Source organism: Caloenas nicobarica, chromosome 4, assembly GCF_036013445.1.
Source record: "Caloenas nicobarica isolate bCalNic1 chromosome 4, bCalNic1.hap1, whole genome shotgun sequence".
Taxonomy (NCBI): domain Eukaryota; kingdom Metazoa; phylum Chordata; class Aves; order Columbiformes; family Columbidae; genus Caloenas; species Caloenas nicobarica.
Window position 1 is genome coordinate 66,794,206 of NC_088248.1, and position 25,122 is coordinate 66,819,327.

The 25,122-nt window shown below is 37.8% G+C and overlaps 1 protein-coding gene across 3 annotated transcripts in view; it reads left to right on the top strand.

Annotated features, from left to right (window-relative positions):
* The window catches only part of KIAA0232 (KIAA0232 ortholog), a 70,204-nt gene that overhangs the window by 35,483 nt on the left and 9,599 nt on the right, over window positions 1-25,122 (top strand). For all 3 annotated transcript variants that reach the window (XM_065634091.1, XM_065634092.1, XM_065634093.1), the window contains 3 exons: window positions 11,821-11,887; window positions 13,270-13,351; window positions 14,911-18,208. In XM_065634091.1, the coding sequence (XP_065490163.1) occupies window positions 11,821-11,887; window positions 13,270-13,351; window positions 14,911-18,208 (3,447 nt within the window). The remainder of the gene's footprint in view (window positions 1-11,820; window positions 11,888-13,269; window positions 13,352-14,910; window positions 18,209-25,122) is intronic.

Here is a 25,122-nt window from a genome sequence, read left to right on the forward strand (position 1 = left end):
CTGACTACTGTAAAAGTTAATTTAAATATGAAGAAAATATGAAGAAATAATTGTAAGAAGTAATGTCTTTCTTGAGGAAATGACTATCTTTGTATACTCATTATATGAACAACAAAAAGTAGTAGTCTCATACATAAACCACAGTAATACTGATGATTGATTTTTTTTTTTTTTTTTTTTAGCTTTAGAAATCACTCTCTTGATGCATCTTCACATAGCTGAAAATCAAGGAGGCATCACTTAGAGCTAAATTTATGTTATATAGAAAAATCCAGTTAAAAAAAAAAGTAAATTTATCAATAATCCCTGATCTGCCTCCACTTGGAAATTAGTATAATCTAAAGCAGAAGAAGGGAAGAAACCCTTCAGGTAGAGTTTTGAAAGAACAAAAAGATGTGTGATCTGAAAGGTTGAACAAGTAACTTCTTCCTTTGACTCCTGCCCCGTTGTCAGATTTTTATTGTTGAATATTAACCTATAATCTGCAGCCTGTAGACTTGTCCTGTTTCAGTGCTATTTTAACTTCTGTTGCATGTTCATACAATTAAGTTTGCACATTTGTTGTCTTTAACAAAATTGTAGGTCATAATTTTTGTTATGTATTTTCAAACACAGAGTGGAACATTTAAACTTAAAAAAAAGTTTTTACTTAAAGCTGTTCTGTAGGTAGTTTAACACATGTATTACATAAGAGAGAAATAAACATTTATTTATTTATGTGTTTGGTTGTGTTATCCTGGAGTTGGGAGAAAAGGTGATCCTGCTTTCATGCTAGTGATGCTTTAAAGTAAATTGTAAAGTATCTTTTCTTTCTGCTTTTCAAACACATTTCCCGGGTTTGCTGGTTTCTGTACTTACGTTTGTGTGCTAATTGGGTCAGTAGCTTTTGGACTGTGAAACATAATGTTAAAATACTATTTCTGTTGAGGCATTCAAGCTGCTTCATGCAATGTTGATGATTTAATCTCTAAAAAAAAAAATACTCTTAACTATAGCCAAAATTGATGATTAGTGGTGTTTGAATGAGGAGTGTTTGTAGGAACTGTTGAGATACAAATAAATACTTTCTTTTCCAATGCCACTTGAATTTTTTTTTTTTTTAATTATCTGAAAATGTTTGCCTGTAGAAGCTTTTTGTGTCAAATAGGTAGATGTGTTCATTAGGATCTTCATAAATATGTCAACTAGGAGCTTTGTTCTCAGTTTTTTCTTGTTGCAAAGGATCTGGCAATAGTTCACGTGGGCAGTTCCGGAGCTTGCTTGTAGTTTTGGTGTCCTGTGCTCCTTTTTCAGAGCAGGTGGATACAGAAATACCAGTATCTTCACATGGATACGGAACACTTGCTCTTCCAGCCTCACCTCTTCTTTCAACCTCAGCATTGGAGCAAAGCAGGCAAGGTTGAGGTAGCTCCATTATTGGGAGTAATCAGAAGAAGTCTCAGTGTATTTAGACTTAAATACAACTTTATTTAAATATACTTAAGTAGTTAGAATGTTTACCCTGTGTGTGTATGTAGAGAGAGTATATATACACACGTGTGTATGCACACACACAAAACCAAAAAAACCCCAAAAAACAAGGAGACAAGTTAAAATTTCAGAATTCTGTAGCCTGATCTATTTTAGGGGGAAAAATGTGCAGAGGATGAAAAGGTATTGAGGGTTAATAACTTCTCTGACTCTTATAGGAAATGAAAGAGATCCAGGTACCATAATCTTGGTGTTTATACTTAATTACTTAAACCAGTAATGTATTGAGAAATTGCAGACAGTCTGTCTCCTCTCCACTATCAGTTATCAAAGGCCCTAAGATTGGGTGATTGCTCCAAAAAGATGCTTGATGGGGAGAGGAGGTAATGAAATAGAATAGATGAAAATTGATTTGATAACAGTAAACACTGCTTTGTTAGTCTTTCATTTAATAGCTGAAATTGTTATTCTGAAATCTTATCTTGTGTGGGTTTTCATTTACATAGTATTCATTCTTAGAGAGTACTTTATTTGATAGCTTAGTTTTGTTTGAATTAAGTTTTTTGTCTCATTAAAAAGAGTAATCCTGTAAAACACGATTCTGAGACAGAAATCCAAGATTCTAATTATAATTTTATGGTGCAGAAAACAAATATTTGACTTCAAAAAGCCTACAGTTTGGTGTTTATTTCTAAAACATTTCCTAGGTTATGGAGTATGGTACGTCAGAGAAGATTCATTCTTTTGGCTGCACTGCATCACTGTGTCTTGCAATGGCATGTTGTGCACTAAGTGTTTTTGTGACAGGAGGCCTGATTTTGACAGATACTGTCTGGTGTACATAAGAATGAAAATTGTTAATGTACGTATGTTCTGAGGACAGTATTTTTTGTGTGATAAGCATTTTGGTGTCTCACATTGTTTATATTCGCCGACTCTTTGGCTGCAGATGCTCTCAATGCAGTCAGATGCAGAGAAAATGTAAATATGATGCAACTTGCCAGAAAACAGAATGATGGTGAGAAGAACTTTTAAGACAAGTACTTCAATGTAGCAATCAATTTCTATTCTTACTGCTGGTCTAAAGTGTATTTTTTCTAAAACACTTGAATGGAGTATGAATAGCAGTTCAAAGACGTGCTGAAGAATTGTTCATATTTTACAGAGCTTGTTAATATTGACCTTGAGTAGAGATTTTATCTTAATTCTTATCCCACTGAATTGTAGAAGAAATTTTAAAACATTGATGTGCAATTAACTCGCAAAGTAGGAGTATCCTTTCTAATGAAATGGTGGGTAAAAAACCACAAAACTGTTTATGTCTGGGGAGTACTTATGTAAAAGTCCCTTTGAGGAAAATAAGAAATTTTATCCTGAAATTACTGCCTCAAATTTTAAGTAAAAACAGCTGTTTATGTCAGCATTAAGTGACTTTTTTTTCCGCTCAGTTTTTGTTGTTTTCCAATTCCTGTCTGGTACACCTAAAATTGAGAAGGTCAGTTTGTTCGTGTATAGTTTCTGAGTTTTTTTTTTTAAGCCTCCTAATTTTGAAAGTCTGTAAATTACTTTGGATTTGAATAATGAAACTTGTCAGTAACACAACAGCAATATCTTTGAGACTCAGAAGTCTAGTAAAAAAGTAAGAGTTCAGAAATTCGCCTGTGTTTTTTGCAAGGTGGATACTGTTTGAGCTAGACTGGAATTAGAAGTTACTTGTTGACCCTGCTAAGTGTAAGACTTTTCGGTAGGTATATTTCATAGTAATATTGAAGCTACTCATGTTGCCTGCCTACTACTAAATGCAAGCTTAGGTACCTTTTAACTCTGACTAGTTTTCAGCTAAAAGTTGCATTGCTCAATAGAGTAAGCCGGTTTTCAGCTGTGTTGTTGCATTTCCTATATAATATAGTTCATTCATGGAACACTTGTAGTATGTAAGCGCATCTGGGTGTTCCTGCTCCGGCGGTGGGATTGGAATAGATGATCTTCCGAGGTCCCTTCCAATCCCTAACGTTCTGTGATTCTGTGTGATTACATGTGAAATTGCACCCCAAGATGGTGCTAGAGTTTCAGTTAAAGCAGTTGGTGTCTCTCTTTTTCTGCTGAACTGTATGAGGGCATTTTAAGAATGAGCAAAGGAGACTCCTTCATATGTATAATATCTTACTTTATGCACTGGTGAAAACACATCTCCCAGACTTTTTCCAAAATTCTCTGCCTATAAGTGGGCATTTCATGTAAGCTGTTCCACAGCACGTACGGTGACATTGTGCCCATGCCTAATGCTGCTGACCTCTCGAGGCATGTCCTAAGGGGGTTCAGGCAATGCCGTCCCTTTCTGAGCTAACCAGGCTCTCAAAATCTGCTGACTGCCATATGAAACAGTGTACAACATGTTCAGGTTAGAATTAGTGTTGGTTAATAGAGCCCATAATGAATTTTGGAAGAGCACTGCTGTAATACATTTGAAAGAAGCAAACAGTGCCTTCCATCCCACTGTTCTAAGAAGTTGCTGCTTAGAGGTAACACTGAAACATAATTGGTGAAACTTCATAACAGTAATTTCTTTGAAATGTAGTCGTGTGTGGGCATGCTGTTATCTGGAGCGTTTGCTTTGCTTACTTTGAATTATGAGGGGGGAATGTGACCCTTCTGATATCAAACGGGAACACTTAAAGAAGCCAGTGTGGCCCTACTGAACAGTGGTGTTAAAAATTTGAAACGGTGCTCTTAATCTCAGATATACCTTGCTTTCAGCACAAATTTGAGGTGTGTCTAAAATAAGATTCTATTGACTTTTTCTTAGCATTTGTCATCTTTCTTACTCTAAGTACAGAACTGTCAGTCTTTCCATGCAGCTACTACAGTTCTGCACATAAACCTTACTTGAAGAAATAAGATCCTAATCAGGCCAAATTAATCAATTAGTTATGATTCTTCATATAACTAGAAGTGACATGAACAAAAGATTTGGAAAGAAAGTGCCCAATATTCTTTTGACTTACTTGTAAAAATAAGTGAAAAATGTTAGTGAAAAGCCCTGTTTAGGAGGGTAACCAAGTGCTAGGATGAACACGGCTAATGTAAAGATAAAGGACAGTACAAGAATGAAGCAAGTTTTGTAAAAGCTGTCTTAACAAATCAGAAAGATGAAATGCTGAAGTTCTGTTGAAAAGTCTGAATTTATTAAAGGAAAAACATGAAATTAACGTTCCAAAACAACCATAATGCTGCTTGAAGTGTATATCCTGACTAGCTCAGTCATAAGCATTTCTGTGTGTCTGAGGATGATCGTTCAGATTTTTTCTCCAGGAATTGCCTGAACAGTTCACAAAACCAGTGAATATTCTCTTTCTTCTAGGTTGCATCCAATTGGCCTTCTTCAAAGGGGTATACTAGCTGCTCCTGCAACACACGGCATTATTTAGGAAAGGATTTTAAAATTTTTCAGAAGCTAAGAAGAATTTTAGACAAGATGTATGTTTTAAAAAATAAGATCAAGCTAGGACTGATAGCACTCAGCTGCTTCTGTGAGAAGGCACCATCAGGTTTTATTATTTCCAACCAGTCATGGCTTTTCTATGATAATTGAATTTGTAATGGTTTAAGAGTATTTGTATTGGCTCTGTATTATCCAGTCCATTGGCTTCAAAGGTTTTCCTTCTTTCTCCATTCATATACTAACTAAGCTATGTGGTATTGAATTCGGCAAACTGTGTTAGCCTGTGTTTTGTAACTTCGGATACCATACAGAAAGCTGAAGCAAATTTGTCTTGCCAAGGTAACCATCATAGAATAAAATAATTACAATAGATCAATTCATTTTTCCTTATGACTTTGGCATTTAAATAGATATTCATAGTGCCACATATCTGTTTTGTCAGGACACTGAAGCTGCTACCATGAGCGTAATAGTAACTTTAATGGAAGTTGACAAAAGTTTTATTTTTTCCAATTTTTATATGAGTTTTCTTGCTGTAGAAGTAGTATATATTGAACTGGAGAAGTTCTTTTTTGAGACTTTAGTCTACACAGAAGTTGCTTCCTAACATTTTTTTGGAGCATTTGTTTCTCAGTTTACATCAAGCCAGCAAAAGTAAATGAATGCTTATCTTGTATTTCTTGTATTTAGATATCTCCTATAGTATAGATCATTTTGTCTTGGAGACTGAAAGTCAGTGTTCGGTATGATTGAAAGTTATTTCACCTTGTGTTTGCTCCCAGTGATAATGAGAGCAAAAGGGGGCCAGGCAGTTCTCTTGCCAGCAGCTTGTCTGATGAGTCCGGGACAGAAAGTAAGTTTGCATGTACACATCTTGCAGGAAGAAGGCGGCCCAGTTTTTCAGATAAACAACCATGGCCATGAAAATGCCAGAGAAGTTGGTTACAAATGTCTCCTGAATAATGCCTTGTGTTTCATCACAGAACAATGTTGTTTGATTATAATTTTCCTTAATGTAGTACAATCATTTTCATCAAAAATTTGAATTGGGATCAGTTATGAATTCTTATCATAAGCACCAGCAGATTTCAGTGAACATGTCAACCTACCTACTGAGGAAATTTCAAGCATCCTTTCTGCATTTCACTTGATGCAGAACAGAAATTTTGCATAATTGGTTGGAACACACTTTAAAAAGTTTCTGCTGTTTTGTCGATAATACAGATAGGAACATTTAATCATCCGCAAGCTGAAGTGCTGTGATTAAGTGGAATCTTGCAGCAGCCTTGCTTACAAGGATAGTAAAGTCTTTTCTGGCTTTGAAGTCAGGGTGTTTGTTTATAAGTGATGAAGAATAATCAAGAAGAATAGTTACTAGGGAGGAATTATCCTTTCTTGGGGGGATAACTTTTTACTCAATGTAGCCCGCTATGGGAGCTACAAGAATTAAGTTTTTAATAACAGAAATCAGATTAGCTGCTCTAGTAACCTACATTTAGGGACAGGTGTTTGTTTTAAGTTAATTTGAGCTAGTAGTTGGCCTTTTTAATCTAGAATTAGTAAATAATGTGCTGTTATCTCTCTCTCTGAGAATGTGTGGTGTGAAGCGGTAAAAAACAGCTCTGAAATCTGAGCCTTATCCTACATTTGTGATTTACCCTTCCTAATGCTGTTTTAGTACAGAAGACAGGACAAAGAGAGTTGCAAGAAAGTAGTTTAACTCCTTATGGGGAAGCTAGCGCTCTCATATTGCTTGAGATTGCTTGGAATGTTTTTGAAATTACGTCAGTTTGTCTGCTTGGATATCAATATTATAAGGTCACACATCTCTTGAAGATTACTTGGATCAAGTATTCATGAACCCCAAAAGAGAAGTTAGAATTTGTTTTTCTGACTGGTCCAATGCCTTTGTTGTAAATCATTATGTATTCAAGTGAAAAGAGAAAGATTTGTGTTCTCACTACTGAAGGGTCGAAAAGGTTTGTACCGTTACATACTCTTAAATGTTTCGTAGTGTCATCCAGCTGGAGGAAAACCCCATAATGCAAACTGGAACCTTCTTTTATTCCTTTGAACTTGACCTTGATTGAACATCCCAAGGAGGCTGCCATTTTGTTGATTTATTTATTTATGCATTATGTAGTAGTGATCTCGGGCTTAGGGATTTATATTTTTTTTTAGTCCATCTCTTGAGCACCTCTTTTGAGAGTACTTGTGATCAGATGAGTTATACTGCATCACAATGTTAGAAAATGAAAACCCAGACTTTTATCTAGCTCTCATCATCCTACAAAGTATAGAAATAGACGTGTGGCTGCAATGAATCACATTTTGTGCCTTATTCAGTTAATGTGGTTTAACAGCTGATTCATACAGAACAGGTACCTAATCCTGCTCTTGGTGACGGGCTCTGGGCCAAGAGAACAGGCCTGGTACACTGCAGTCAGATTGCCATCTCTTCCGGAGAGTCCTGTGACCTGTTAAAAGAATGAGTCGAAACTATGAATATATTGATTTATTTTAAGTCCTTGATTGTTTGAACTCCTATTCTGTGAAAAGAGTGTCTATATTCTGCTCTAGCTGATCCTGCTTCAGCACGGGTCTGGACTAGATGATCTCTGGAGGTTCTTTCCAATCGAAACAGTTCTGTGCATCTGGGAAAGTGAAATGAGGATTTGTTTTAAATGTGTAAGCTAAAAAGCTCTCGAAACCCAAAAAGCAAATTGTTAAAGTAAAATGAAGTGTAAGGCTTGTGTCTTCTCAAAATGCTGAAAAGAGGAACAAGGAACTTTCCTCATACCTTACAGGCCTGAAGTAACAAGCCATATTTAGTAAATATTTACATTACACAGTTCAAAGTTTCTGGAAAGAAAAAAAAAAAAACAAACCCCTCAAAATAAAACACCAAAAAACAACCCTTCCCTTTGAGTTGTATGGTCTGATGGAATTTTTCAGTTTCTGTGTATGTATTTGTGGTATGTCAGATGTGGAAAGCTCATTCTTAAATACTGGCTATCGCAACTTTGTTTTCCTTTTTTTGGTCCAGGATTTTTGGCTATTGCATATGTGCAGATCTGCAGAATGAAGTACACATTTGCATGGCAGCTCTTGGATGGAATACAAGAGCCATAGCTAGACATCATTGCTGGGTGACAGGAAGGGGTAAAAGCTCTGAAAATGAAAAATAGTGCTGACCAATGCTATCCTGAGTTCCATAGAATAACTATGTGAGATAATAGTGCTGCATGAACACTTGTGACCAAATTCAGGAAAAACTTGTTAAATCTCCTGGATGGTGACTGTGCAGTGCTTGTTTCCAGCGTTCAGAAGTAACGGACTAGCAGAGGCAAATGTCAACAAAAATTAAAGTGGTTGGTCAAAAATCTGGGAGGAGCTGATGTTCCACAGATGCTCACTGAAAACTCTCAGAATATGGGAGTCAGTGCCCACTGTTAACATACGCAACGTTTTTTAGTGGATTTGAATTTGGTGTATGTAATATTGTTTTGTTTCCATGGTTCACAATTAATTAAACTGATTATTTTACATTTATAAAAATATTTCAGAAGTAGTTACATTTATAGATTTAGTATCTTCTGAGAACATTTTCTGCAGCTATGCAGGGGTGTGAACATACATACAAAAGCAATCGCATTGCTTTAAGCTAATGATTTACCACTTGTCATCTCTGAGTGCTCAGCTTCCAAAGAAGAGCATGTTAAAAGATCTTTTAAGATTTGACACTACCTATATATATGTATAAAAAATTTACATATATATATATATAAATGTGTGTGAGCTTTGCTGGTTTTTTGGGTTTTAATTGCTCTCATGCCTCGTTATGCAAAACTACATAATTTGGCTCTGAATGGAGTCGTGTTGGTCAGTAAGCCAGACACTGGCTGTTAGAGTCCTGTAACTCCGGCAGTCAGATTGACCGTTCCTGTTCATGCTGGGTGAGTTCAGGAGCTTAATTTATCTGTTAGCACCATCACTCCTGTGCCAGTAACATAACACCTATCCTTTATGTAATTCTTCCCTTGCTTCAGCCAGCTGATGAAAAGCCAAAAAGAACAACTTTTGATGGAACTGGATGCGAGTTAAAGCAGGAGAAGGAAAAAGAAAACTGTCGGAAACAGTAGAATAGAATAAAGTGTGGTTGGTATAAAGGAAGTTTTGTTACGCAAAATAAAGAATATAAATTAAAACGATGTGCTGCCCTTTGTAGTTTGAATGAGAGAAAAGGGTTAGTAGAAATCTGGGTCAGTAGTTTAAATGATCTTACACATAATCATGAGATAAGCCTTTTGTGTTGGAATTACAAAAGCAATCATAATTAGACACTTCCATGTGGAAAAATGTTTTTAAGGTACTCCAGTATTTGTACTATTTGGAGACTGTCTTTAAATTTGAGCATAAGCAAAGAAGTTCAGGCAGATCACCTCATTTTGTTAACTGTTTGTGTCCTAGTGAACCAAGCCGGTGCCTGGAATATCTTACTTTCTGGCAATGGAGTTGTTGTGACTACAACACATTAACTTAAACAATGAAAAAACATAGTAACCGAATCTCGAGGCGTTTGTTACGTTAAGTCTGCAGCTTGTTTTTGTATACTGCAGTAAGAGGTTGAGCAAGTGGTCCCTGGTGACTTGGCATTCTGAACAGTGCCCCCCCCACCCCCTTTATTTTTTTTAAATTTTTTTTTTAAGCTAGTGCCAGGGCGATCAGCGAGCCGGGCCAGCCAGCGTGCAGCCCGTCAGCTGACTCAAGTATTAGTTTCATGGTACGGGAGGAAATGAAGCGTTTGATTCCAAAAGTTTTCACTTCTTCGGTGTAATGGTGAGCATATTGTTCCTGGTTTGGGGGATGATTTTTACTTTTTTACATCATATTACAATTAAGTTACGGAAGTGGATCTATATTGGTTAGACTTGGAGCGTTTGCTACAGGTGTCGGTTGGATTAGACAGTTGGGAGAGCGAGGCAAAAACAAGGCCAGCTCCTCCTCTGCTGCCCTTTTGGGAGGAGGAGGGGGAGTCACGAGCCATATAGGCATAAAGTGACAATTGTTACAACTACATAGCTTTGTCTATATTACCGTGACGCTTGGTTCTTTCCAAACAATTTAATTTCTGTTGGTAAATTTACTGATAGAGAAGATACCTTCTAAAGTTTAATATTGCTAAGTCATCCTCCGTTAAGTATGTGGCATAAAGGTTTATATTTAGCACGTCAGTGCAGCAATGCAGATAGGAGTAGAAAATTGCTTTCTCACTTGACTGCAGGTAATTAAAATTTAGAAATTAGCGTATAAGTGATTGCTTCAGTATATGATTTTTCAAGTGTATGAATTAAACAAGTTGGTTTCACTGTATAAATTAGTATTCCCTTTTCCATAATATTTTCTTGTGCTTTACCAACATATATTCACATTTTCCTGCAATTTCTAGTCAGTAATCAAGAGACAGGAGAAGCGCTTAGCTCTTGGAAAAATGAAATCTTTATACCACCATGGTCACACAGCAAATCAAACTCCTCTTTATGCACTTCTGTAACTTGATCTGCGTTGTCTTTGGAGAGAATGCGTATTCCATGGCTATGTGCACACAAGACCATGTCAAATTCCAGTGAGACAATTTTTTAGGAGGTTTATACAATTCTCAGAATCTCCAAGTATGATGGGATCAAGATGTTGGGGTCGATATTGAGGAAAGCAGGATACAAGAAGCCGCGCAGTTCTCTCCTGTCACCGTTCCCAGCTGTATGGTAACGCGCAGGGGCTTCGTGCACCCTCACTTGTTTGGGATCGCTGCCTTGAGATGCCTTGCGTTTGTAGTTACAGAAATTGCAAAGTCTTATCTCCAAACGTGATCCCTGAGCATCGAAATACTAAGAACACAAATACCTACACAGTATTCACCTCACCTAGTTTTCCTTCCAACAGGAATGGTCGTTTCAGGCTGTAGGTTGGTATGTAGTATTTTGTTGACTGGAATTCAACTTCTATTCCATTAGAACAGCACAGGGTTTTTTCCTATGGAACGGTTGGTTGTATATTGTACCACTTTGTCTGTGTGTTTATTTTTCAGTAATTTGCTGTTCTGCTGCTATTGTTTTCTCCAGAATTGCTTGCAGGTCTAGGCAGATGGTAGAAGCAGCAGCATGTGAGAATAACACTGAAATGGGATTTAAAAGGAAGCTTGAGTGTATGGAAAGTTTATGTGGAAGAACAAAGAAGGAAAATAAAGGCTTATAGATGAATAAGCTTTTTATTTTACCTTCTGCTCTCCTGAGCACACAGTACAATGTTTAGGAAACCTGGGCATCATAAACTGGCAAAACTATGGGATAAGTTTTGCACAAAGATGCGGTGGGAGCTTTTCCTCTCCCTCCGTGCCACCTCTGTGTATATGACTCCATTCTGTTCTCCTTTTCACCTTCACTCCTGATTTTCAGAACCCTTTTAACAGTCCACAGATATGAATTGTGCAACCAAAAGGGTCAGGCTTAGCTTTTTAAAATGCATCTTAGTGATCACTTGATTCTTTAACTTTTCTCATGAGGCTCTTGGCTAAATTCTAAGTGATACACTGCAATAAATGTGACAGTTTTTGCAGAGTTTGCAAAATCTTGAATATACAATAATGCAACAGTGTGACTTGTAGTTTGAAACCTGCGTGCATGAATGTATCTACATGTTTCATGGAATCATTTTGGCCTCTAATTAATGTATTTCTAGGAATGGATTTATACCTCGTAATATTTTTTGCTGCTTTTTAACCTGTAGTTATTATGCAAAAAGAAAAATACATCTCTGACAAGATATGTTTACTGTATTGATTTTTTTTTTTTTTTTTTTTTTTTTTGTCCTCCCGCCCCCCCTGCTCCCGCCCTGTTTTTGTTGTGCAGAGCTCTGGGATTGAAACGCTAGTGGAGGAGCTTTGCTCCAGACTGAAAGACCTTCAGAGTAAGCAAGGTGAGGAAATCATCTTTAAACTTCTCAGGCCATATATTGTATTTTTCAGCTGTGTAACATTCTGAGATGTAGGGGTGGGGGAGCAGGCTGTTAATTCAGTAGCTTTTAATACACGCCATGCAGTTTTAAAATACATTTGAATAATTTCGTTCAAATAGCTGAAGCAAGTCTGTACTAGTATGCTTTGTTTACCTAAGAAATAGCCATTCACAAATGCGAGTTTCCCTCATGGAAAGCTGTAGCTGTTCATATCCAGCTGTGCCTGCCTTTTTAGTAAATATTCCATATTCAGCATCCCCCTTCCCCACCAAAATAAATCAAAATCAAGTATTTATTCTGTTCCTTTTGTGTACTGATATTTCCAAAGAGTAGATGGGCCTCAAAACTGTTCTATACTATTAACAACTATTCCTGTGAAAAGCACCCAGGTAGCCATCATAGAGTGCTGTGCTTAAAATTTCCAGGCTTTAGGGGAATGATAACGGGGACTTCATGTTGTCAAGTTTAGGGCAGGGAGCATTATACAAAATTGTGATGTCTCCAGTGAAAGTTCATTCGCACATAAATGTTTGTTCAGGCACATAGTAGCAGCCTTCGACAATAACAGTAAAATTAATATGCTTATTGTGTAATATAAATAGCAATAAATAAGGGATAAATATTTACATGCTTAAAACATGTTGTTTGTTTCCATTCCCTTTTTTGGTTTTTAAACAGTAATTCTAGTTGTCTCGTAATATTTCGCAGTGATATGCTGTGACACTTCCTTACTGAGCCAAGGTGATGCTGACTATTTATTATGATAAAAAGTAAAATGAATGTTTATCTCACTGCATTTTTTTTTATATTTTACAGATTTTAATATAAAGAATTAGGAATCCTTAGAGTCACCTCTCGCACAGGAAATTTGCCTTTACCTCCACACAAAGCACAGCAGCTACTGCAGGGCTACTTCCTTTCAGTGGGCAACCATTCCTAAAAATATTTAGTTAAATAGTTGATTTTGGTTTAAATATTTTTTTTATATGTACCAATGCAAGGAGATTAGAATTTGGGTGTGAAGTAAGTAAAAATTTAATAGGAAATCTCCTAGTGGAGGAATTGCTAACCGTGAAGTGGCATGCAGTTGCTGGCCAGTCACGTGTGGTGACATTTGCAGGGCTTAACAAGACAACTGTGGAAAACTTGAATCTGGGGTGGTAACTTGTAATTTCTTTATGTATAATAACCAGACTATAAATTGTTCTGTTATTTACAGTGTTTTATGGTAATTTATTACTATTACAGGTATACATCCTGGTGCTTTTTGTTAAATACTGTTATAAAATACACTGGCTTTCTGAATTTTTCTATTAAGCATTTGGAATTTTCTTCCAAAACAGAGGAGAAGATTCACAAAAAGTTAGAAGGCTCTTTGTCTCCTGAGACTGATTTATCTCCTACAGCAAAGGATCAAGTAGAAATGTATGCATTTTTTTATTATTATTATTACTATCTAAGATGCTTTTCTCCTTTTATTCCTGTATTTTAACACAGTGAAGTTAACCTGGGGGGAATCTGGAGTTTTCTCGATATTAAGGAATACATTTTTTTCCTGCCATCTTCTTTTGTTAATCTTGTATATTCAAATATGGGTATTTGGTACCATGGGCTAGTTTAATTTCTGGCAAAGTCCTCACTGCTTTGTTTTGACTGTTTGCAGAACTCAAACCATACTGTATTTTAGTTTCCTTAAGATGAAGTCAACTAGACAAAAGAAAAGCCTTTAAAACAGCATTAATTGACACATTAGATTTGCAAGGAGAGAGTCAGTTTCCTGGGTTCATAGAATAATTTGGGTTGGAAGGGACTTTCAAAGGTCCGCTGCTCCAACCCCTGCCATGAGCAGGGACATCTTCACCCAGATCATGTTGCTCAGAGCCCCGTCCAGCCTGGCCTGGGATGTCTCCAGCGATTGGGCATCTACCACCTCTCTGGCCAACATGGGCCAGGGGTTTACCACCCTCATTGTAAAAGAAGTCGTCTTCATCTCTAGGCTGAATCTCTCCTCTTTTAGTTTAAAACCATCACCCCTTGTTCTGTCTTGTTCAGAACTTTTTGTCTTCTGTTCCAAAAATGGGAAACTGAAACTTATAACCTTTAAACTCTTTCCAACCAGAGTGGCCTGCTAGTTACCAAGAACCAGAGTCCAGTGTTACTGAAGTACCCAGGAGTTTTATCATTGACTTTTCTTGGAGATACAACTGCTTCTGTATCTCTTAGTAATAACCATAGGTAGCAACAGTCTAGTAGAAGTATTGCTAAATGGATGATACTTATTCAGGGAGCTGTTTGTGCTAATGCTCATTTAACTTAATTGACTTCTAAATGCTTTTTAATAGATTTTCATTGAAATATATGTGATTGAGTATAAATCTCTTTACTGCCAAACACCTACTACTTTAAATGTTGCAGAATGTATTTTAATCTTGTCCCTGTTGCACAAAGCTGTTAAGAACTAATTTTTTTTTGCAATAGCTTTTTAAAAATAACTGGACAATCAAACTGTGTAGAACTTAACAGGCAGTGTCTCATTTCACAAAGGAGAGTTTAAAAAACTGAAATTTGGGACTGAACTGACTGAAATTCAGGGCTTCCTCATTTTTACTCTAAATCAAACATGTTTAAGATGACTGTAGTGAATTGCTACAATATCTACTAAATCTGGAGTCAGGCCTTCACTGCTTTAAGCATCCAGGATTTCTGTCTGCTGTGAAGTCTAGTACTCCTTAAAAATGGGATTGTTTTACATGGCAGTATGTTTTTAAACATATATTAATATAAACACTTTTAAATATTATCTTAATCTGCCCTTTTTATCATTCAAATAAACCATGCAATGACTGGCATGTGCATATGTAGAACAAACTAGATTTTTCGACTATGATTGGTAGTGTTTCAATGTGCTTTAATAATACTTCTTAATCTGAATGCCTGTGTGAAGTTCTACCATCTGAATGTGACCTTTTTTGTTTTGCTTTCAGGTACTATGAAGCATTTCCTCCCCTCTCTGAAAAGCCAGTTTGCCTGCAGGAAATTATGACTGTATGGAATAAATCCAAAGTATGCTCTTACTCTAGCTCCTCATCTTCATCCACTGCTCCACCAACTAGCACGGATACATCTTCTCCAAAGGACTGCAATAGTGAAAGTGAAGTAACTAAAGACAGAAGTAATAAAGCATCTGCCACTGTACAGGAAAGAACCCAGCAGAAGAAAAGTAAAAACGAGAAAGAAAACAAGTTTAGTAACAACACTGTTGAAGAGAAGCCTGTTTTGTACAAAAAGCAAGTCCGACATAAATCTGAGGGAAAGATGCGTCCTCGCTCCTGGTCATCTGGATCCAGTGAGGCTGGCTCAAGTTCTAGTGGTAATCAAGGTGAATACAAGGCATCAATGAAATGTATTAAAGTAAGGCACAAAACAAGAGAGGTTCGAAACAAAAAAGGGCGTAATGGGCAAAGCAGGCTTTCAGTGAAATCTGGTGAAAAGGCCGATAGAAAAGTCCACAGCGGAAGCAGTAGCAGCAGTAGCAGTGGGTCCGTCAAACAGCTGTGCAAAAGAGGTAAAAGGCCATTAAAAGAAATTGGAAGAAAAGAAGCTGGTGGTAACGATGGAAAAGATTTGTATTTAGACAGCAGAAATGAAAAGGAATATAAAGAAGAGCCCTTGTGGTACACTGAGCCGATCACAGAGTACTTCGTTCCTCTTAGCAGGAAAAGCAAGCTGGAGACTACGTACCGCAACAGAGAAGATATATGTGGCGTAACATCAGAGGCTGTAGAAGAGCTGTCTGAATCAGTGCATGGTCTTTGTATTAGCAACAATAATATTCATAAAACATACCTCGCAGCAGGTACTTTCATCGATGGTCACTTTGTAGAAATGCCTGCAGTTCTAAATGAGGATATTGACCTCGCTGGGACCTCAATATGTTCTCAACCAGAGGACGACAAATATTTAGATGATGTTCATCTGTCAGAACTAACACACTTCTATGAAGTGGATATTGATCAATCCATGTTGGATCCTGGTGCCTCAGAAACGATGCAAGGGGAAAGTCGGATTTTAAATATGATTCGACAAAAGAGTAAAGAAAAAACTGATTTTGAGGCAGAATGTTGCATAGTGTTAGATGGAATGGAGTTGCAAGGGGAAAGTGCAATATGGACAGATTCGACCAGCTCTGTTGGTGCTGAAGGGTGGTTCTTGCAAGACCTTAGTAATTTAGCTCAATTTTGGGAGTGCTGTTCATCTTCTAGTTCTGGTGATGCAGATGGGGAAAGTTTTGGAGGAGATTCTCCGATCAGATTCTCCCCCATCTTAGACAGCACAATGCTTAATTCACACATGCTTGCTGGCAATCAAGAGCTCTTTTCAGATATTAATGAAGGGTCTGGTATAAACTCTTGTTTTTCAGTGTTTGAAGTGCAATGCAGTAACTCTGTTTTACCATTTTCTTTTGAAACACTCAACTTGGGAAATGAAAATGCAGATTCTAGTAGCACTGCTAATATTCTTGGGAAAACACAGTCTAGATTGCTAATATGGACCAAAAATAGTGCCTTTGATGAAAATGAACACTGTTCCAATCTTTCAACAAGAACCTGTAGTCCATGGTCACACTCAGAAGAAACACGTTCAGACAATGAGACTTTAAATATTCCATATGAAGAATCCACGCAATTTAATGCAGAAGATATGAATTATGTAGTTCCTAGAGTGTCTTCGAGTTACGTAGATGAAGAAATTCTAGATTTTTTGCCAGAAGAAACCTGCCAGCAACAAGCTAGAACGCTAGGAGAAATGCCCACTTTGATTTTCAAAAAAAAATCTAAGCTAGAATCTGTCTGTGGTATTCAGCTAGAACAAAAAGCAGAAAGTAAAGACTATGAAACTACACAAGGGTGTAGTGAAAGCAGTCCACATGGAGATGGCTACAGCTCAGGGGTTATTAAAGATATTTGGACAAATATGACAGACAGAAATTCTGCAGCCATGGTAGAAATAGAAGGAATAGAAGATGAATTGTTTTCAACTGATGTAAATAACTATTGCTGCTGTTTGGATACAGAAGCAAAAGTTGAAACCCTGCAGGAGCCCAATAAAGCAGTGCAGAGATCAGAATATCATCTTTGGGAAGGTCAAAAGGAGAATTTAGAGAAGAGAGCCTTTGTCTCCAATGATTTATCGAAAGTAGATGGTGGTGACTATACTACACCATCAAAACCTTGGGATGTTAACCAGGATAAAGAAAACTCATTTATACTTGGTGGTGTTTATGGGGAGCTCAAAACATTTAACAGTGATGGTGAATGGGCAGTGGTGCCACCTGGTCACTCAAAAGGGAGCTTATTACAATGTGCAGCTTCTGATGTAGTGACCATAGCTGGTACAGATGTTTTTATGACTCCAGGTAATAGCTTTGCCCCTGGTCATAGGCAATTATGGAGGCCATTTGTATCATTTGAACAGAGTGAGCAATCAAAGAGTGGAGATAACGGATTAAATAAGGGGTTTTCTTTTATCTTCCATGAAGACTTACTGGGAGCTTGTGGTAACTTTCAAGTTGAAGAACCGGGGCTTGAATACTCATTCTCTTCCTTTGATCTAAACAATCCATTTTCACAAGTTCTTCATGTAGAGTGTTCGTTTGAGCCAGAAGGAATTGCGTCTTTCAGCCCTAGTTTTAAACCTAAGTCAATTCTGTGCTCTGATTCAGACAGTGAGGTTTTACACCCCAGGATATGTGGTGTTGATCGAACGCAGTACAGGGCTATACGGATTTCTCCAAGGACTCACTTTCGCCCCATTTCTGCATCTGAACTTTCTCCAGGTGGTGGAAGCGAGTCAGAATTTGAGTCAGAAAAAGATGAGGGAGGTATTGCTGTGTCTTCTCAAGTAGATGTATTTGAGGATCCACAAGCAGATCTCAAACCTCTGGAAGAAGATGCAGAAAAAGAAGGGCATTATTATGGAAAATCAGAGCTCGAATCTGGAAAATTTCTTCCCAGATTAAAAAAGTCTGGAATGGAGAAGAGTGCGCAAACATCATTGGATTCCCAAGAAGAGTCGGCTGGGATGTTGCCAGTAGGAAACCAAGATCCCTGTTTAGAATGCAGTATGAAAGAATCTCTAGATGGGAGGGCGACGGAGAGCTCTAAAGTCAGCTGCAGAATAGTGGAGCCACGTGAGGAGACTGCCAGGTTTTGCAGTTGTAAAGCAGGGTGCCATTTCCCTACATACGAGGATAATCCTGTTTCTTCAGGAGAGCTTGAAGAGGTATGTGGATATATAAAATTACAGAATATGCAGCTGGGGGCTGATAACCAACAATTTGTCATGTGACAGTTCAATTTAAACATTTGTAATTGTATAGTTCTCTAGAAAAATACAGTTTTGTAGAAACACTGGAGGTTCCATCTGAACATAAGGAAAAATTATTTCACTGTAAGGGTGAACTAGCTCTGGCACAGGTTGCCCAGGAGAGTTGTGGAGTCTCCATCCGTGGAGATATTCAAAAGACATCTGGGCAAGATCCTGGGCAACCTGCTCTAGGTGGCCCAGCTTGAGCAGGAGGAGTTGGACATGATGACCTCCAGAGGTACTTTTGAACTTCAGTCATTCTGTGATTCTGTGAAAAATCAACCATCTTTAGGCATTATGGTGTCATCTTGCATACCTTTAAAAATATATGCATGTGTACACTCACGTGGCTTTAAAATCTGTTTATCTTATGTTTTTAGCTTATCTGATTTACCTGCAATATGTTAAAAAGTGCATAAAGTTTGGGTAATAAGATACTATTGATTTTGATTCAAACCTATTTTAAAATTTTGAAGAGGAAGATCTGAAGTCAGTCTTTGCAATATGAATTATAGTTACTTCCAAGTAGAAGAGTTTGAATTATTGGATGTAAACTTCAGGGAAGAAAGATTTGTAGAAAGGCTTAATTGTCTGCAAATTAAAATGTTCCTTGTCAGCGTAGAAACAAAAAGAAATAAAACATGAAAGTAAAATATCCATTGCTACCACAGTACTGTAAGGAGGCCTCACTATAACTACGGGTTAAGCTCTGAGTTTTCTTCCACGTCATCGTAGCCATAGATTAAATAATGTCCAATAGCAAAAATCCCTTCCAGCCAAATATATCCAAGTTCTTGCTGTGAGCTCCCTCTGCTCTTGACAAGAAATATTTGACCATCACAATGAAGGTCCTTGAATGCTTCCAGAGGAGGGCACCAAAGCTGGTGGCAGGGCTGGAAGGAACGTCCCATGAGGAGTGGCTGAGGACTCTGGGTTTGTCTGGAGAAGAAGAGGCTGAGGGGTGACCGCATTGCTCTCTACAGCTTCCTGAGGAGGGGATATGGAGAGGGAGGTGCTGAACTTTTCTATCTGGGATCCAGTGGACATTAGGAAGCATTTCTTTATCAAGAGGGTGGTCAGACTCTGGAGCAGGCTTCCTAGAGAGGTGGTTGATGCCCCAAGCCTGTCAGTGTTTCAGAGGCATTTGGACAATGCCCTTAGCATGCTTGAACTTTTGCTCAGCCCTGAAGTGGTCAAGCAGTTGGACTAGATGGTTGTTGTTGGTCTCTATTCTAAAATTATTTCTGCAGCCAGCCCAGAGATGATGTCTGGATAGTTATAAGTTGCATCTTACATTTTCTTTTCGTCATCAGCCATGTGGCTTCCACATACTCAGCAGTGTAGTATCTACATTAGGAAGAATTTTTTTTGTTTTCAACTGAAGAGTTGCATCCAGCTTGTATTGGGTGATTGTATGCTCCTCAATTACAAGTTTGAAACACTAATGCATGTATGGGAAAACTAACCTTTTTCTTGCTGAGACTAAAGCTAACCTGCCTTTTTTTTGAACAGAATCAGAGTTCCTTATTTTCCTTCTTCTTCATTTGTTTATCCTCTGATCCTCCTTTAAATTAGTTGCTATTGCAGCTTCTTTTCCCAATGTCAAAAGTTGATGTCTCCTGCTTGCATAGGAGAATAAAATTTGACTTTTTCAGGCCTTTTCTAGCCATCTTGACTCCTGCCGCTCTGTTAAGTTAATGGCGATGAAGCGGCTCAGAATCTTTTCTGAAGTCTGGAAGTTTCTGGGTTTGTGCCAGGCCTTGGCAAAACAGTCACCAAAAAAATGAATAAACTTAGTCTGTAAGTCAGAACAGATTTGGAAATTGCCTTTTACCCAGACTAAGCAGAACTGAAGTTCATCATGCAGTAGGGCATAATGAATGAACAAATGGTATAATACAGTTATTTGTGATAGCAAGGGTCTAAAGTTCCTTCCAGCCCTTTTCAGATCTCCATTCTGGATGCTTAGTTCTCCATGAGGATGTTTATTCTCATCATCAACCAGTTATCCGTTCAAGAAAGTACCAAATGTCTGGTATAAGTTTACAGTGGTTCCATAGTTTGTTTTAGCTATGAGGCTTGGAAAAAAGCTTTGGTACTGAATAGTGCTCGTAAAGCTCTGGTGTTTTATTTGCTTTAAGTTCCTTAGTGCAACTAATGGCTTCCCTTGCTCAGGTTGCATGATCTTGTAGGCATTTTCACATCTTCAAAATCATAAGCCAGTAAGAAGTACGAAGGGCCAACAACCATCTCCACAGTCTAGACTCCAATTTGGTTTGCAATTAAGCTCTTCCTAGGGGGCTTCAGGAGCCTGATTACAACTTGAACTCAGAAGCCGGGGTTCACTAGCCCTCCGGCGTCGAGCGTGTCCCAAGATGTCCCCCGGGCTTTTCTGAGGGCCATCACTGGGCAGCTGAAGATAACAGACTTTTTGGCTTGAGAACATTTATCTACATTTGTTATTGTAGTTAAGACTATCTGTAAAATAAGAGGGGTTTTATGCATTAAACCAATTTTCATACATTGATTGTGAAGTAAACTTTAATCAGTAAAGATTACTATATTGTGTGCAGGAAGGAGTGCAAATGTCATGCAAGTATATCTTCTGTATGTGAACTTTTTTCTTTTTAGGAGAATTAATTTCTTTTAAGAGAATTAATTATTTTCATGAACGTAAACAAAATCAATATAAAATACCTATTCTAGAATGGTTTAGGAGAAGCATTCTTCCCAGATACTCCACATATACCTGCATGGGAAAAAGAGTTTTTAACTGGAGCAGAGGCTGTGGAATTGACTGATTAGTATAGGTCAATATTTGTAAAGGATTTTTTAAATGAAACTTCTGTGCTTCCTTCTGTTGACTTAACATAAAAATTACTGTTTAACTCACTGTTATCTAACATGAAGTTTGAGCCGTGTTCTGAGGTACCTTCAATATTTTTGCTTGAGTAATGGATGTGAAAATACTGACGTAGACCACAGTGTAATAGTAAAACATTCAGTTTTGCATCACATAAACTTGAATTATATGCGTGCCGTGCAAACACACATCTTTGAATAACTCTAGTTTATAGGACTGTAGAAAAATCTGGTTCCGTTTCCTCCCACTTATCTTCTATATGAGCGCACTTCTTTTGGAATTATAGTGTATTTTGCAACAGGAATTTGCCAATAACTCCTTCAAAAGTGAATGATAATTATATACCTAGCTTTAAGATTAAAACCAAACAAAAAACCACCACTGGAACTAAACCCAACACACCCACTCCCAACAACAACAAAACCAACCAAAAATACCTGCTGAAGTACAGTCCTTTTTCTTCCAAGTAAATGTTCTTACCATTTAGCTGTGGAGTCGTGGGTAAGTACAGTCTGGTCCAGTTTATGTTCTCTCAATAACACTCAATCTCTGGCCAACAAATTTTAAATGGGCTCTGATCTAGTAGGTGCGCCCTAAGGATGCCTATATTATTGAGTCCTTGACGTGGATAAACAGACTCGTGGGTTTTGTTGGGATCAGTATCAGACTTTTGAGGTCTGAACATGTCTAGGATAAACTTTACTGGCGAAAACCTCAAGTGTTTATGATCTCATTACTTAATTGGCCTGTTAGAGTTGTTGAAGTACTTTGCTTGACTGGAGTAGTGCAATGTAAGTGTATAATCCTTTAGGAGGGGCTGGCGAGAGAGGAAGAGAGGTGACTGATGTACATTGGTGCTGAGGTCAGTAGTGTAGGAAGTAACCTGCCATAAACCAGGGTAGTAATAAGAGACAAAATGCAGAGAGGTCTGCTTTATGCTTTAAAATGAGGAGAATCAAGTGGGAAAAACATTCAAGAGCACATGAAGTTGTCCACATACAAAACAAAGGACTTTACTGTAAAAGAGTAATTTGGGGCTGAGAAGGGCTTGGTCCAGGTAGTTCTTGGTAAGTGCCGATCATGGCACATGATAAAAACACCTACAAAGACTTTGAGCTCTTTCTAATTAATAAGACATTAATTTGCTGAGATTTTGAAGGGTGAAAGTATCTTGTGGAGTTCACAATTGTAGCACAAAAATAATGAGGAAAAAAGCAAGGTTTAAAATAAGCCAATAAAATAAAGAACTAGTACAACTGAAAGTCCTGGAAGTAAGTCAGAAACAGGAAAATGACTAAAGGATATTTCTGAGACAGAACTAACAAGCTTGGAAAGCCGTGAAAAGATGATGTCAAAAAGGTATCGTATAGTGCATTTTTTGTCACTGTTTGAATTGTTGGTGGAAAGACAATTAAGCAAAGAAGTAGTACAGATAACAGTACACTGTTTCAGCTAGTCATAGGAATATTTAGCTGAATATCATGAGCAGCAACTAATTTGAAAAAAGCTTAGTAGAATACTTGTTTGAAAGCACACAGGAGATGGAAATGTGTTTGCCTTTTATATATTTTCTGTCTTCTTAAAAAGGATAATGGAACTTGGGGCGTTATGGATGGCTCTCTTAATTCCCTGAATAAATGTTTTAAACTGTACGTAGCACAGATGCCTGAGAAACGGAGAAAGTTTTTAAGTATTGGTTTGGCAGAAAGATTGCACTCTCAAAATAACAGTCTGTGGCTTACTAGAGGACAAGGGAGATGATTAATTTTTTCTGGTCGGGGGTGTAAAATACATGTTTATGAAAATCCCTGATGATATCAAACTGGGAAGTTCTGCAGTTACACTGGAAGACAGGATTAGAATCAAAAGGCTGTTACATTGGAGAAATGGTCTGAAAAATAAAATGCAATCCAGCAGGGACAAATACAGACTTCTAAAGAAAATAATAATCCTCTTCACAAACAGAGTGTGTTGAGTGGCAGGTGAGAAAATGATGTGAAACAGGAAAGCATCTTGCAGTAGATCATGAGCTGAGCATGAATTAGCAATAACACACTGCAAAAGCCAGAGTCGTGGTATATAAATAGGAAAGCCCTTCTGTAAAGAGGAGCAGTAATTGCTCCTCTGGAGCTGGAAAGTCTTCTGCTGGAGTATTGGGCTGAGCTGTGATCACCCTGTATCAGGAAAGATGTCCTGAGGAGAGCAGCACAGAGATCACTAGTTTTGAAAACAGAGACCTGAAGAAGAACCCAGCATTTTTACAGAAGCCATGTTCACAGTTACAGGAGATGAGGAAAAAGCTGTGTTTTGGTGTAGGCTCTGGTAAACACAAAGAAAGTGCATGTGACGACCTTAAATCACAGCAAGGGAAATTGAAGAAAACTAATTCTAACCAGAAAATGAGCTTACTGTAAGGCTCTATTTTTAGGGAAGCAGTGGGAAATGTCTTGAAGAGATGCAGGGTGTAGGAATAGTGCATTGCCGGTGATTCTGGCTGTGTGCAAGAGTAGAGACTCGATGATCTGGTGGGGTCCCTTACACATGTATTTTCAGTTAAATTTGAGAATTAGGTGACCGCCAAATAGGTTTTAAGAATGGGAAGTCTAGACCAGACTCCCTTCATTCATTTGTGACTAGCTTCTTGAGCCAGATGTATCTTCCCTGGGTAGCTGATGAACTAAAATTCGGATCTGATCTTTTGGAATGGGACTCAAGGGTTTAACTGCTGCTTTGACTTCTAAACTATTCATGTGTTTCTTGTATTCTTTCTGATAGTAAGGGGATGCAGAGCAAGTTCAAGGAAATTTGCCCAGGGGGGTTGTGGATTCTCCTTCTCTGGAGACATTCAAAACCCGCCTGGACGCCTTCCTGTGTAACCTCACCTAAGTTTTCCTGCTCTGGCAGGGGGATTGGACTAGATGATCTTTTGAGGTCCCTTCCAATCCCTAACATTCTGTGATTCTGTGATTCTGTGATACTTACAGATTAATAGGACTTTTTCTGTAGTTGGTCACAAACCTGTCAGTCGTAACACTTCAGATAATATTCAGATCATGAGGCTTTAGTGCTTATTCTGTTCAGATTCTGCAAAACTCTTGCCACTGCCTCAGTCGCTCTCGGTGTGCATTCTGAAAGAGCAGGAATATTCAGTGTGGGTGGCTGCAAATGAGTATCTAAAGCCCAAGTAGTCTCTCCTGAAAGGCATATCAATTTAGATGAAAAAAATAGCTATTTAGATGAGTGGCTGGAAAGTTTAATGAAACTGTTTGTAAAATACTGGAAGTGTGCTTTTTTGAAGACCTGCAGGCAGGTGGTCCTTCAGACTGTAGACTCCAGCTCTGAGAAGATGCTTGAAGTTCTGACCAATGTAACTTTTCTAACTAGCAAGTGACTGATCTGCCATATGAATTTGCTGTAGGCTTTTGTCTGCAACTGTAGGGAAAAACTTGTGATGGAAGCAAGGAAATCAACAAAAATGTTTGCTACTTCATACAAAATTGTTAGTTAAGGAACAGCCAAAACCAGCATACTAAGATTTCCCCCATGCAGATTGTTGATAAAATAAGGTTTAAGTTGTTAAGTACCACTTATATCTGTTCTTGTTGGAGAAGAAAAAATGTGTTGCATATTCATAAATGCTCTCTAAGAAATGTATCTGAGGTTGCAAAAAAGATCTGTTTTATTCTGCCTAGAAGAAAGAATAAAGTAAATTCCTAATGAACTACTCGTATGAACAATCAAGCTCTTACCCAAGGAGAAATATTTTTATATATACATATATTTTTTAAAATTTAATAACATGAACTTCCCTTTTAATACATGTGTATGCATAAGGAGAGGGGAAAGGAACCTCACCCCTCTGTCCTCCTCCAGATTTCTCCTACCTTTTGTTTTGTGGTTTTTCCAGCTGCACCTCTATGATTCAGGCAATAAAACCTCATACTGCAGATGTGACAGTACCAGGTTT